At 39.6% G+C, this 14,422-nt stretch overlaps 1 protein-coding gene across 2 annotated transcripts in view; it reads left to right on the top strand.

Annotated features, from left to right (window-relative positions):
- The window catches only part of TSPAN14 (tetraspanin 14), a 39,309-nt gene that overhangs the window by 8,113 nt on the left and 16,774 nt on the right, over positions 1-14,422 (top strand). For both annotated transcript variants that reach the window (XM_059821000.1, XM_059820999.1), the window contains exon 2: positions 7,282-7,379. In XM_059821000.1, the coding sequence (XP_059676983.1) occupies positions 7,299-7,379 (81 nt within the window). In that variant the 5' untranslated portion in view covers positions 7,282-7,298. The remainder of the gene's footprint in view (positions 1-7,281; positions 7,380-14,422) is intronic.

Below are 14,422 nucleotides of genomic sequence, written 5' to 3'. Positions count from 1 at the left end.
CCAAGATGTTAGTGAGCCATCTGTGGAACTGTAGCGACAGTGTCTAGTGTTGGTTTCGTTGATCCTGGTGTAATCTGCCTGAGTTTTAACTGACATGAGCATGGGTTATCCCATAGTGCTTTTGAGGGTAAGGTCAGTGAAGGCCCTACACCCTGTACTCCTGCTGTTGCCTGCAATTCTTAGATATTAATAAAGAGCCTGACAGCTTACAAAGATCTTTCTCTCTTCTACTGTCTTTCATTCTTCTGTTCATGTTTGGAAAATTGCTGGCTTTTAGACTCAGTTTACTTGTGACATTTCCTTTTCTTTCTGCTTCCTGTGCTATCTCTTGCTTTAAGTCAGAATATGGAGTATACACTTATTTGCAGTCAGCTACTTTGAGCAGATTTCCCTTGAACTAGTAAGAGATCCATGCCTTTTAGTTGGTGCCTTTGTCAAGTGCCACTGTATGTTGGAGCAGAAAGTCTCTATCTGTTCACTTATTACTTCAGTGAACCTGAGGTCAGTGGAGCACAAGTAGCATAAACCTAGTAAAAATCAGTGGATAGCTGAGTAGAGTTGAACCTCTCCTCAGTGTCAATAACTAAAAATATTTGCAGTTTGAATTTACATGGTCAATACTGGCGTTCTACAGTGTCATTGGTTTTCAGTCTGACTAGTTTGTATAAATGAAAATATGGAGGTTTTAGAGCTGCTTTTGTTTTGTGGATTTTTTTGGCATTACTAGTAGCTTTTGTAGCTAAGTAGGAATAAAGACTTAAACATGTGAAAGCAAGGTCAGCCAAGTGTATCTTTTAGTAGCTTCTGTGTGAAGAATGGTGAAAAGTGAAATTGTTACAACTGCTGTTGTCCTCTGTCACGGCTTTCTAATTGCTGTGGGAGTGATACCTAATTCTGCTCTAAAGTCTTCCTTTAGTGTATTTCTCTTAGTTTAAGAAATCAAGTGGAGCTGAAAATATTCCATGAATGATAGCTTGAATAGCTCCTTGAATTACAGTTGTGCAGTGTTAGAGCTTTTATGCCAAAGCACTGGTGATATTAGTCAAGTGGGCAGTTCAGAAGAAGTTAAAAGGTGATGCTTCTTGATGCCCATATAGATTATTTTTTAGAATTTAAGGTGTCTACATTCTGAATGTTAGTCTAAGTTCAGAGTACTTTTACATGGTATTTCAGATTCAACTCATCCACACAAAAGTAGTGGCTTGGCCAAAAGCACATGCATAACTTCAGTGTGAGTTGTCTATAGAGCTTGAGTGGAGCTCTTCTGAATCACTGCTTCCTTGTTCTGGGTTTGGGAGCGCTGGTCTATGTTCCTTACAAGTTTTCCTAAGTTGCAATTTGTGCTGTAGTGGATAAAGGTTGGTCACTGAAACCTGAAACTCTTTCTATGTATAGGGGATTGGACCTGCTCCGAGGGATTGTTTTGTAGCATTTGTATTGGAGCAACTTGTGCTTGAAATGGTCTTCAAATACTTTGAGGACTTTAAGTCTTCAGCATGCTATGGAAATAAAAGCCCTGAAAGATGACATCTTAAGAAATCTGTCTGGCTTGATCATGTTTTCCATTGAGTTCAGAGATCTGTTATCTGGCATTATTTTTCTAGTAAAACGGGGATAACCTATTAGTAGTATCTGTCTTGCATCATGAGTCTTTCAGGTTAAAAAATACCCTTTTGTTGAATCCTCTAAGAATAAGCAAATATTTCCCTCCTCTTCTGGACTGCAGCAGAAGTAAATACACTATACTTGTTTTCCTTGAGAAGCTTGTATTTTCTTTGAGGCCCCAGAGTTCCTTGGAGACAAAATTACAAAAATAAAGATGACGCATGCTTGCAGGGAGTTCCTGAATCATCCGCAGGGCTACTATCTATGTTTCCAGGAACAGATTAGCCTGTAAGAGCTCCAAGTCCTGTCAGTTTTTCTAGCCTTTGCGTTGCACCAGCTCAGTCCTTACATGTGAAGATTTGATGCCCGGCACCCAGATATTGTACTGAACATTAAGACTCCCTCGGTGGTCAGCTTCTCTCTGGGATGTCTGTAGGTGCCTCTTAGTTGATCCATTTTCAGAAGGTCCTAAGAAAATCTCTGAATTATCCCTGGTCAGGGATGAGTCTTTCTTTCAACTTCACATAGCAAAACCCTATTGATTGAGCAGCTCCAAAGAATATGACAATTACTTCTAATGGCATGATGTCTTGAATGAACCGATGCTTTTTGGTATAGATTTGGTGTTGATGAAGTAATGGAATTAAGTAGTCATATCAAAGCGAACGGTAGGCCAAAGTGCATCTCTTGCTGTATTTTAAAAATTCTTCTTGCTCATCAGTGTCTTCGTTTGACTTTGTTGCTTTGTTTCACCAGCTTCATACAGATTTGATGCTTTGTATTGATGAATGATGGGGCAGCAGCCAACAGCTTACAAAATTAAATTTTTCTTTGTTTTCTCTTGCCTCAGTTCTGCGTCTGTTCCCCCAGCTTCATTCATTTCAGTGTGTTAGCTTCAAGTGTGGTGTAGCCTGTGGTGCTGGTGTAGGCTGGCATTGCAGGGGTGCTATGTTTCAGTGAGTGCTCTCAGAAGCTAGTACTGATTTTGGCCTCCCGCCCTTGTTCTCCTGCCACCTCCTGACTGCACCCACACTGGCATTTGTATGAGCTCTGGGGAGGTAAATTGGAAGGCTTAAAACTGTTTTCTTCTTGGCTCATGGTACAAGATCACAGGATTGATCTGAAGATTTACTACATGATTTGCAGTATGATTGTTTGCTCCACTGAGTAGGATGATTAATGGTTGTGGATTTTAGGAGGGGGGCAGGGAACGGCATCAGGACTACACAGGTGACAGTACTGGCTGAACCTGGAACTTCAGTGTGACTTAGGTCTGCCTTGTAAAGTTAAGGCCTCCTGAGTGTCAAAAGGATTTGTGGACCTAGATCTATAGTCATGCATTAGTGTTCCAGTTGGTTTTGTTCTAGATTTAACATTTTATCTGTGAGGAATTCCCTGCATATCCAAACTAGATTGTTTAATATATCACAGCTTCTTTTTCATGAGTTAAAATCTATAGACTATGAATATCACTGCTGTAGCATTTTGAAGGTAAGAGTGGAATCCGTGGGTGTAGAATTGCTTTGGAAATGACATAGCCTCTTGGATGACTACATTTCCCCCCCCTCACTAAAGCTGTAAACACCAAGACAAAATTATATATTCTACCAAAGCAGTAGTGTTCTGTATTTAATTTCTAGAAATGACTGTTGTCATAAGTGGGTGATAACTGTCAGCTGACAGTTATGTGACTTGCTTTGTCTGAAACGCAGTAGAGAAAGTTACTAGTCTATGCTGCCCACATACTACTTTAATCTTCCAAGTGTTTTATAGTATTGCCTAACCATAGTTATGTAGCCTGTGATGTAAATTAAATGAAATACTGATGTAGCAGATTTCTAGACTGGTAACAGATGCCTCCTATGTTAGGAAACATGACTGCTGTTAGTATAAACATGGGGAGGGTGGCTCTGTGGCCTTGAGTGGGTTGCTTGGTCTGTTTATTTGTAGGGTTAGGGTAAAAAGTCAGATGAACCTACCCTTTAGATTTATTATGTCAGAATGTCACTCCCATACCAGTAGTCATTATACTGCTCCATATGGTGTTTGGTCTGTCAAGAAGAATCAAAATACTCCTGATGGGGATAGGCAAAGAGAGTAAGTCAAATATGCTCTTAATATAGGCAGGTGTTCAGAGGGCAACATCTGTCTGGGGAGCCATGTACTGTTATAGGACAGTGTCTTGCAACAAGGAACCAGTACTGGTAGTACAAGGCCCCCTGTCACTTCAGAGCATTTAAAAAAAAAAAAGGCAGTGTATAAAAAAAGCATTTTGCTTTTTCATTCTGTGAAAATACTGTGATTGGTATTGTCTGGGTCATCTTGCCAGTTGTATGGGGAAGTGGGGAGAAGTGTCGTACAAGCTGGTGGTCAAAATGATGAGGTATGATGAGGTAGATGGGCTAAAGGTACTTTTGATGCTTGTATTCCTGTGAATAGTTTAACTGAAGCTGGGACTTGAACAGTTGGATGTAAGTCCCCATGCCAGGGAAGGCAACCTAACAAAAAGTAAGACTACGTTTGTATTTTAGGTCCTGAAATGGTACGCTTGCCTTTCTGCCTTAGATTATATTTTAAGCCTCTTTGTCTAGTAGAACCCCATTTTTATGGAATTTAATGATGTGCTACCTAAATGCCATCTGCTGCCTCCTCTTTTGTACAAATAGCAGCAGCAAAAGCAATGTTTCTTAGTAGTAGTATGTGCATTTTACAGTTGCAGCTCTTATCTTTTGCCAGGATCATGATTTTCACAGGGAGGGAGACAGAATGGTGATGGAAGCATCCGGAGAATGTTTGCACTGGCAGCCAGTGTATTGCTGTAATACAGGCTTACACTGATGCAAATGGAGTCTTGGACTCTGCTCAGATTAGTGGGGTTTTGCTGTTGTCTCCTAGTGTCCCTCGTTTTCCCTCTCTTCCCCAGACCCATCAGACTTACTGACTTGGACAAGTGTATGACTATTGATTGTTGAAATATAAATTGCCATTTGGAGCTAGAGACTGAAATGAAGAAGTTGGGAAAACCAAGTATTTGTTCCTTAGCTTGTGTTCTCTTAGCTGCAGGCTTAGAAAAGCATGTCAGAAGAGTGGTGTTTAAGCAAGTTTTCTTTACTATGTCTCATAAGAGTAAGATTCCTAAATGTTTTCTGTGAAGCTGGATGGGTTGAAAAGGTCAGTAACTAAAGCTGAACCAGGGCATGAGGAAGCAAAACTGTCTGCAACTCAGCTTATGTGTATGACTGAGTCACATCTAGGAAAGTCCTTTCCAGTCACTGCCTGTACTGCCATAAAGTACGATTTTCTTTGTTTTAACAAAGGTTACGTGTTTTTTTGCTATAAATTAACTGTGAGCATTAGAACCTAGTAATAAGGTGAGGTTTGAAGGCAAAAAACTTATTTTCAGTATTTGGTTAAAACTGTATGGAAATCAGCATCTAAACTGTGGAAATATCAAGCTCAGGTGTTAATGATGAATGTTCACATACTCTAGCCTGACAAATTTTGCAGGTATTGTTTCTGTAAGAATGTGCAATATATTCTTTAATCATTCCCCAGGCTCTGCTATTTCTCTGAAACCAGGTAAGTAGTTCATTCTATCTGTTTAGTCCCTTTACTGGGGCTATTGAGGAAAAAATGTTTTAGTTTTGACTTAACTCAGTTTTACTCAAGTTCGTATGGAATTTTTACTACATCTTATATGGAATCAGGAGGAGTGATTCCTTCTTTTAATAATTTTTCTGTTGGTACTGTGTCTGTCCAGATGCACTAATCTGGAGTTGCCTGTGGGTAATTATCTTAAGCAACCTGCATAGGTAGCATATGTGTGAAGGCTACTTGGATCAGTATGACTTGTGTAATACCTGCCAAATTTCAGTAGGATCTGAAAATTCCTTAGGCACATGTAGGCTATCGTGGCTTGAAAAAAGCAGAAATCATTCTCTGTCTGCAAGTCTTGCAATCTTACTTTGGTATGCCAAGTCATGCCATTTTTCCAATTTTTTCATAACTACTTAAAGCTATGGAGTATTCTGCCAAATTGTACCCTCCTTAGATTTTTCTACATAGTCTCTGCATTTCTAAAATCTATTTCCATTTGGTTGGGCAGCAAAGAAGCTTCCTGGCTGAGGTTGAAGAGGGATGGAGGATGTCTCTGGACCAAGGAAGGATTCTCAGTCTGCTTCCAGGTGGAAGCCAAGCCTGGCATGGGGAGACCTCTGGAAGGAAAATGAGTCTGGTTGGGATTTCTGTTCATAGTCTCTTGAGCTGGAGATGTCTGTTGTGTGTCCTTAATATGTTTGTGTGTGGTTTTAGCCTCAGGGGAAAAAAGTTTAGAGGCAAGGTTTGAAATATTTGTGTTGGGATTTCAAGAAATAACTCCTCCAATAAGACACTGATGGTAGTACTCCATAGTTGTCCTGGAAAAGAATTGGTATTTCACTTAAAAGCTAAAGCAAGCTGTTTATTGTATTGAATGGGAGTCTCAAAGCTGACAGGTATTTGGTTCTCTTCCTTCTTTCAGTGGGATTGTTTTTTTACACCCAGGTGCAGATGGCCTTCTAAAAAAGTTTTCTTTCCCATAGCTGTGGATGTGGTGGAGATCTTTAGTTCTCTGTTCCGTGGTGCTTGGTTTCAGACTTTGCTTGGTAGGCTTGGTTTCTGCGTGTTGGCTGTGAATGTCCAGGTCAGCATAGTCCTTGAAGTCTTTTTCTTAGTTATGAGGTGTTTGAAAATTCTCTGTGCTTGCTTCCCTGTTGCAAGCCTTTCACTGACCTCTCATGGGAGGAAAACATTACCTCAAGCGAGTGGAGGGTTGAAATGTGGAACTGGTTCTTGTCTGTCATAGGCAGCACTTGTGCGGTCAGCTCTCTAGAATGCGAGGGCTGTGCAAGTGCTTTGTCTTCCTTGCTCCAGCTCTGGATTTAACAGCGTGTCCTCTGTTTTTTTTTTTCTCCCTATGCATGGCATTTCTGCAGAGGTGGTTTAGTTATGATACTCTGAAAAGCTGTAGTTCTCCAAAATATTTGAGCAACAGTTGCAGTTGAATCTTATCTCTAGTGTGTGTAAGGAAGCAAGAAAACTGAACTCTGCAGAACAGATCAGCTGTTTAATGGTGGGGCTTTTGTTCTTGAGAATAAACCCTCTTACAGGGTACTGATTTGGTAAAGAAACATTAAAGTATGGAAAAGACAGAGTAAAACTGCCTATCGTATTTAGCAATCTGTAGACACTGAGGTTTTCCAGGTAACCACTTCCAACATCTTGCTAACTGGGTTGTTGGATGTGCAATCCACAGGATGTGTTTTCAGACTTCTGCATAAGTCCAGGCAGCTGTTTGTGTAAGTAAAATGGTTTTGAAGGAGTGAGAAAGCGGTGAATGTTAACTTGCTGATGCAGATCTTCCTAGGCTAACTGTATAGCTAGTTTCCTTTTTGGGTATCCCTCCCTGTTACCACATAAGGGTGCTTGAAGAAGATAAGATTATTAAGCAACAAATACTTAGAGGGAGTTTAGGGTCAGCAGAAGTTTCTGAGCTAAATTTGAACGTACCTCTGAATGGCATATGGTACAGGTTACTGTAGTCCCTCTCTCAACAGAGCAAAAGAGATATGGAAAAAAATCCTTTACTCTTAAAATCTTTCACTGCCTAATTTGTCTCATGCTTTCTCTTCTGTGCAGACGCTTTGCTGTAGAAGATGCACTATTACCGATACTCTAATGCAGAAGTCAGCTGTTGGTACAAATACCTGCTCTTCAGCTACAACATTGTCTTCTGGGTGAGTATAAAATGCAGAGACTGAAATAGTTTAGGCATACCTCAGTTTTATTAACTTCCTGCCTGTTTCTTCAATATTTATATTGAATAGTTACCTGAAAGCAGGAAGCTGATGTATGGTATGTCCCGGGTGTTTTGGAATTGAAGAAGTCTATCCCATGTGAGAAAGTAATTATTATTGAAAATTATATGGATAATGATTCCTCACAATCTTTCCCTTCCTTGCCCCTTCATCCTATCTTACCTTCTTGAGTGAAGATAAAGGAGTGAAGCAGATAAAACTGGGTGGTTTTTTATGGAGAAAGGAAAGATCTGATTAAAGGATTTGTCAAAAGAAAATAGTATAGTCTCTACTGTTGCTGACAAGGCCTTTGTCTTTTGAATGATAGAGGGCGTTAAATGCTGTTTGTGTTTGGGCAAAGGTTAAAGCTACCTTTCTTAAGTGCACTTAAGTGGTATGTTAAGTTGCTTTGCTGTTAGGAGAAGTCTTTTCTAATATCTCCTTTCAGATCATCTTTGATCTCTGTGTTGGGGTGATATAGCTGTAAATACACTATGCAGAAGAGAAAAAGGAACTCTTCCAGAGATGTGTCAACAGCTGGTGTTACAACATAGTCAAGGTCTTAAATGTCATGCTTTGTGGGCAGCAAAATTGTCTGCTACTGTCTTGAAATACTTAGCTAGGTACTAGCCTGCCTATAATGTTTGTTTAAAATTGTGCATGTGAAAAGGGTGCAGAAAGAGGTGTGTATTTTTAGATGTGGATGATGATCAAGATCACTGAAGCACCTAACTACCTTGGAAAAGAAGGCAATTGAAAGGTTAGTGCAGAGCGTTGCATTAGACATAGTTAACATGCCTGTGAGGGGGAGGTGAAGGTAAGGATGCAGTTCAGATAAACTTGGTAATTTTTTTCAGACCTTGCAGGTCAAATGTTAGGAGTTCGCACCTGCAGTCATGAAAAGGCATGGGTAGTCGTGGAGAAGTGCAGATACAGTGACTTGCCCAGTGCTAGCAGCTTGGATTAATGTTCTGATTCAGAGTTGAAATATTTCTTAGTATGGATAGCTACTTCTAAAGATGTTTGGATTTTTTTCAAAGCTGAAAGGATCAGATAGTAAGAATGAAAGTACGGTATGTGGTTGAAGCAACTGGTTTAAGTTAAGGGTAAAAATTGATTCTCCTGATCCTGACTTGTCTGAGATTATTAGACATGCTAGAGAAGACTATATTAATTCTATTTGTTTACTGTGATTCCTTAAACCATGTCAACTTTTTACTACCTAAAATTTAAGATATACAGAATTATTACCGAAATCTGTATTTAACATCAGTAAAAAAAGGGGTTTAGTGTCTGAACATAAATTGCAGGCTGCAGAATCTTGTTTGTACTTGTCAATAATGACTGAGTATTTTGCTTGATTAACCCACATAAACTTCTGGTTAACTAGGTTGGTGTTTCTGCACATCTTGGCTGCTTTGGCAGTATTTAAGTTGGCAAATAAGCTTTTTTGAAAGCTGCATGTATCATGGACAAAACTCTGAATTAATTTAGAATCACAGAAAAGTGTAGGTTTGGAACTTCTGGAGGTCATCTGGCCCAATTTTCTGTTGAAAGCGAGACCTGTAGGGTAGTAAATCACGCTTCAAAGAGAAGAGCTGGGAGTCTTGTGAGCTTCTTACTCATCAATTTTCTGCTGTGTTCAGCCTAATAAAAATGTTAGAAGGCAAGGTAATACTGAGACTGTGATGTCTGGGTATTGCTGTTGAAAACCACAGAACTTCTTGCTACTGTCACCACCTCCTGTTTACTAGTGCAATGTTTTAACATGATATTGTAGCATTAAGCCACAGGGGAGTTTATCCTTGTGTGTATAACAGGACAGAAAAGATGTGTGTGGCTCGTGTAGAAACTTTTTTCCAGTAAGGGTTAATTGGCCACAATATTGCTGTAGTGCAAATATTCTTCAGGGGTGATTTTTTTTTTTTCCCCCCTAGCAACTGAGGATTCCCATCATGGCCTCGTGTCAAAAAGGATGTGCTCAAAGGCTACCAGCTCTGTAGTTATTTTTTCTATATTGTACAATTCCCATGTACCTGTAGTGGAGTGTGGTGCAATGAGAAGTAATATTTGTCAAGCTGTTCCGGTTTTCAGAGAAATGGCTTTGTAACTGGATGTATGCTCTTCAGCAGATGGTTTGGGGGATATGTGAGAAATTGACAGGCTCTTGTGTTTATGAATATATCAGGGTTATTCTAGACCTCTGCTTTCCTTCTCATAAGTGTCTTATGAAGTGGGGTCTGTTACTGTTTTTGATGGGTAAACAACCTTTGAGAAAATGAATTTTTTTTGTCTTTACTGGGAAGACTATCAAGAATTTGCCTCTACTTTTTCACAGGAATTTTATCTCTTTCTACTTTCTTCTTTATTCCCTGCGAGTCATTACGTTTCACTTCCTTAAATTTCTTTTTTTAATTTCAAGAGAATACAGTAATGATGAAGATCCAAGGATTTTTATTTTCCTTAAAGAATCATTTTTAAAGGAGAGATACAAAAAAATTGAGGAGAACTTGAAATACAGCTTGTGTGTTTCAGTTGATCTGTTGGCTGGAGGAATTGGTTTTCTGAGTCTTGGTAGCTTGCTCAACAAATGGTCTGAGGCTTCTGCAGAGTAGGTATTACCAGGCTCACCTAGTAAATCATGTGTAACTACAGCTCTTTTGATAAGAGTGCGGCACCTTTACTTGTAGAACAAGCTATGTAAATGTTGAGTGGGAGGGTAGACACTTCTATAGGCAATGCATGAATCATTTAGCTGACACAATGATTCAGGAGCCTATGACATTCAGCTGACTGGGATGACAAGTCTAACAATCTCTTTAATTGGACAAATCCATTGTGTGTAGAACAAAGTAAATTTTTTGTGCCTTAAAAGAGCTGAAGGATGACAAAATCGGAAGGGAAATGTAACCATGACTCGAAAAAGCAATGTTTAAGGAGGGAATGTTAGTTTTGATTCACTTTTTCTTGGCTTGCAGGACAGGTGCCTGTGGGAGCTTGTTTTCTGAGTGTTTGTGTTAGTGAGGGTGGCCACTATATAATGGGTATGAGGGGATGGTATTTAAATAGGCATGCAGATAGCCTTTTGCCCATTTAAGCTCTTACTGGAGGCATGATGGTAGCTCACCTGTGTCTCAACTTATGACACAGTTTATTCATAAGACAGGTAATTTGCATGTAAATAGTTTCATTTGTTCTTCTGTCATGCTTACTAAAGATGCATGTTGACTTCCCTGTTATAGCTCTAAAGATAGTATCAGTGATGGTATAAACTTTGAAGTTAAAGCATATGGTGACTTAGTAGTTTACAGAATATTTAAACGTTTTAGTGGGTGGTTACTTTTCTTCAGTTTGTGTCATATTTCAAATACAGTTCACATAGACTGGGGTAGAACAAAATATTGAACTCAAAGAGGAAAATATGACCGTTTTAATAATGGCAAGCTCACAGTTTAATCAGCCTTTGGAAATCGGAAAAATCTTAATTTCTTTGGAAGTTTTTTCAAATGGGCAACTTGGCAATAGGAGGTTCAGTTCTGCTGGCTTTCAGTTGTGTACGACTGGCTTGCAAAATCACTTCTCTGTTCCTTGTGCTTGGCTTTCCCTTGTAAGAAATGGAATGGAGGTCATAAGAATGCTCTGTTTTCCTAGGCATGATTTTAATGTGGGATTACTTTATTTTTGTCTTGCTTTTTAAGCATGCTAGTAAGATTTAACTTCTCCAAGTACACTTGTGTTAATGAGTAGTGATGAGGCAGTATTGCAACCATTAACATAGCCCTGCAGGGAGTGCTCAGAAGTTTAAGTGAAATGACCCTATTACAGCAAGGCTGGACCTCCTTCTGAGTTTTAGAGCTTTTTTCCAAATAGCTTCATTTGTCATAATGAAATTAAAAGACTGCAGTAATATAAGGTGAAGAGCTTGGTTCTGGCACCTTTCTGTTCTGAGTCATTTTGCAGTTGAATGAGTCCTGTGAAAGCCCCAGTGGAGGGATGAGGCAAGGGGTAGACAACTGACCCGGGGGTGCAGGGGTGCTTGCTGTTGGGGTGCAGTACTGCTCTATACCTTCCAGCCTGCACTTGGGAAGGCCCAGGGGGTAAAATGAGATGCCTTAATCACTGTCTCTGGTGCTTGCTGCTTTGTCTCCAGCTGGAAGATGTTTTTGGGGTAGTCCAAGAATTGCACCTCAGCCAGGACATGGCTATGTCAGTGAAGTGAAGGACTGTGTGTGTGCTCTGCCAAAGCCTTTTAGGTTGCATGTGAGCTCGCTGTCTCAGATAAATTGAGAGGAGAGGGTAAAACAGCTTTTAGCTGCTGTCATCTTGATTTATCTTGTGTGGCTCTTAAGGAATTTTGGAGAAAATAAAACTTTGCACTCGTGCTGTAGGAGATGCGGCATTTTTGCCCTGAACACGATGATGAAGGGCAAAAATTCTCTTAAGCTCTGGAAAAGAATTCTGAGCTCACTTTTGAAAAGCAAGATAAGACCCAGGCTAGCATAAGATTTTCTTTGCTGTTGTACGTTGTTTTTCAGGAACATCTAAACCAGCAAAGCTATGCCAGGAAGAGGAAAGAATCTACCACCAGGTGGTTTCCTGACCCCGAGAGGAAAAATCTGGGAAGAGACAAGTGTAGGAAGGAAGGGCTGTAGGCTGCTGTTTGCTCCAGCATGGGTGGAGCTACAATGTTAAAATAGGATTGTCCAGGGGGGTGGAAAAAGTGTTCTCTGTAAGAGTAACATTTTGCACTTGCAAAAACTGAGCATAATAGGAATGCATTCCCATTGTTTCAAATCAGACCTTGAGGCAGGCTGACCCAAAATCAGTTTGTGTGCAAGGGTTATCTTGCAAGAATTATGGTTTGCTGCAACCTAGACTTGAGAAACAAATGAGACCTGTTTTCTCAGTTAGTAGGGTGATTCTAATAGCATAGTCAAAGGAATTCAAAGTGTGGTTGGGAACAGATAATGCTTAAGCTAAGTGGTCTTGTGTGTGATGTATGTGAGTTGGTGTCAGTATTGTATGTCCCCTGAGCAGAGATTACATTATTAACATATTGCACCGAGCTGTGAATTTTTCAGTTCTAAAGCAGGAAATGACCAAATGCTGGTTACTAGTTTTAGTTTCCTGTGCAAAGTGGGGGGGTACAGTTGAGCTGCTTTGTGTATGTTTCCTACTAACCTTTCATGCGGTATGTGGCTTAAATGACTCTATGGCATAGAAGTGAGTTGGGTAGTCCAGTTTGTTCTTGCTTACAGGTAATCTTGTGAAAGGCGATTTTCAAAATGCCTGTCTTTTGAAATAGCTGGCTTGCTCACTCTCACCCTGGGAACACTTTTGGTTAGCATTGCTACTTCTCAGCTGCCTCTTCTCCAATTCACATGGCCAGTTAGTTCAGTAAGCTCATGAAGGTTAAAACTTTTCTTTCAATCCAGGCTGGATCAGTTCCCTGGTCTGCCTCATAGAATTCACTTGAATGCCTCTGTGCAAGAGTGGTAAAGAGAGGGTATTTTCCTGGTGCTAATTCTCTGTATAACTCTGTATTGGGTATGCTCAATCATGATAACTTCTGAGGTGGTTTTATCGCCATGATGTGTTTTACAATAGTTTTCAATGAGATACTTTAAAGTATCTTGCACGTGGTATTTAAAGCGAAGAAATCTAATTCGGTTAAATAACTACCGTTTTACTTCCTTGCAGATTGGTTGTCTTGGTAATTGTGCCTGTAAATGTAGTGGCTGATGGCTTTGTTTCTTCTGCAAGTACATTGTACTTCACTCTTCTTTAGCAAAGAAACCTAATGTATGTGGTTTGACTGCTTCTAGTGAGAATTATGAATCACTTGTGTCTTAACTGAATTAAGTTTTAGATTTACCCACGTTGATTCTATGAGACTAAGTTTATTTTTCTGCTGATAAACTCTGTTTTTACTTGTAGATAGTTTGCATAGGTGCTCGTGGAAATAACTTTGCAAAAATAGTGTAGTTTTGTGAAACTGAACACTCTATAAAAACATGAGGCGAGAATGAAGCATGCTAGTGAAAAATGTAGTTAATCAAGAATCTATTACAATTTAATTAAGATGGTAATTATAATGAAAGGCAGCCAGTCTGAAGAGGAGACCCTATTTGTATATTCAATAGCACAGTATTAGTGTTATACTAACATTAGTTTGTATACAGTGTGGAAGATGTGTCTTCCCAATTCTTTTTTCCTCCCTTCTTTAGAAAAAGTTCCCAAAGATCCAGCTCTGTCTGCTGTGTAATTTACCCTGATTACTGCAAATTATACTAGCTGTCTTCACCTGTTTCCCAGCACTCCTGGCGCATTTGGAATGGCAAAGGGTGAAGGATGCATCGATCGCATGCACTGTGTAACTTAATAATGTACAAGTTTGATTATTGATTTTTTTCTTATTTTGCTTCTTCATCTGAAAATAACTGGGTTAAGATCATGGGGTAATCTGGGTCAATATTCTGTTTATATCCATGTGGTTTTTAATACTATTTTTAAAGTTGTGCTTTGATCCAAATCATCACTTGAAATGTACTTGGCTTATTCACAGTCTGAGATGAGTAGTCATTGTGCTGTTGCTTATTGAGCAACATCTGGAAATTTAACTTATTAGCACTGCTTTGCCCAGTTGTAACTCTTTCCATGTATTAGTAATGGATTTGGTTGGTTAATCTGTGTGCTTAAGCCCTGAAATATGGCATATAGTACTTTATGCCTGGACAGAAGTGTCTAACATCATATGAGTAATTTTTACAGAATGACATGAATGACACTTGCAGCCCTTTTGGGCTTTGCTTTCCCCCAGCAGAGTAAACCCAGAACAACTTCATTTGCCCTGAGTGCAGTTTAGGGTCAGCAGGCAGTGAACCCAGCTACACATACATTTTTCTTTTGTGACTCTAAGAGGGTCCCATTTTTGCTTCTTGTCTGTGCTGTGGGGAATTGCCTGTAATGCCTGTTTAGTTCAT

Source organism: Gavia stellata, chromosome 9 (assembly GCF_030936135.1).
Source record: "Gavia stellata isolate bGavSte3 chromosome 9, bGavSte3.hap2, whole genome shotgun sequence".
Taxonomy (NCBI): Eukaryota; Metazoa; Chordata; class Aves; order Gaviiformes; family Gaviidae; genus Gavia; species Gavia stellata.
The sequence above is the reverse complement of the archived record's forward strand: the minus strand, read 5'-3'. Positions and strand labels throughout refer to the sequence as shown.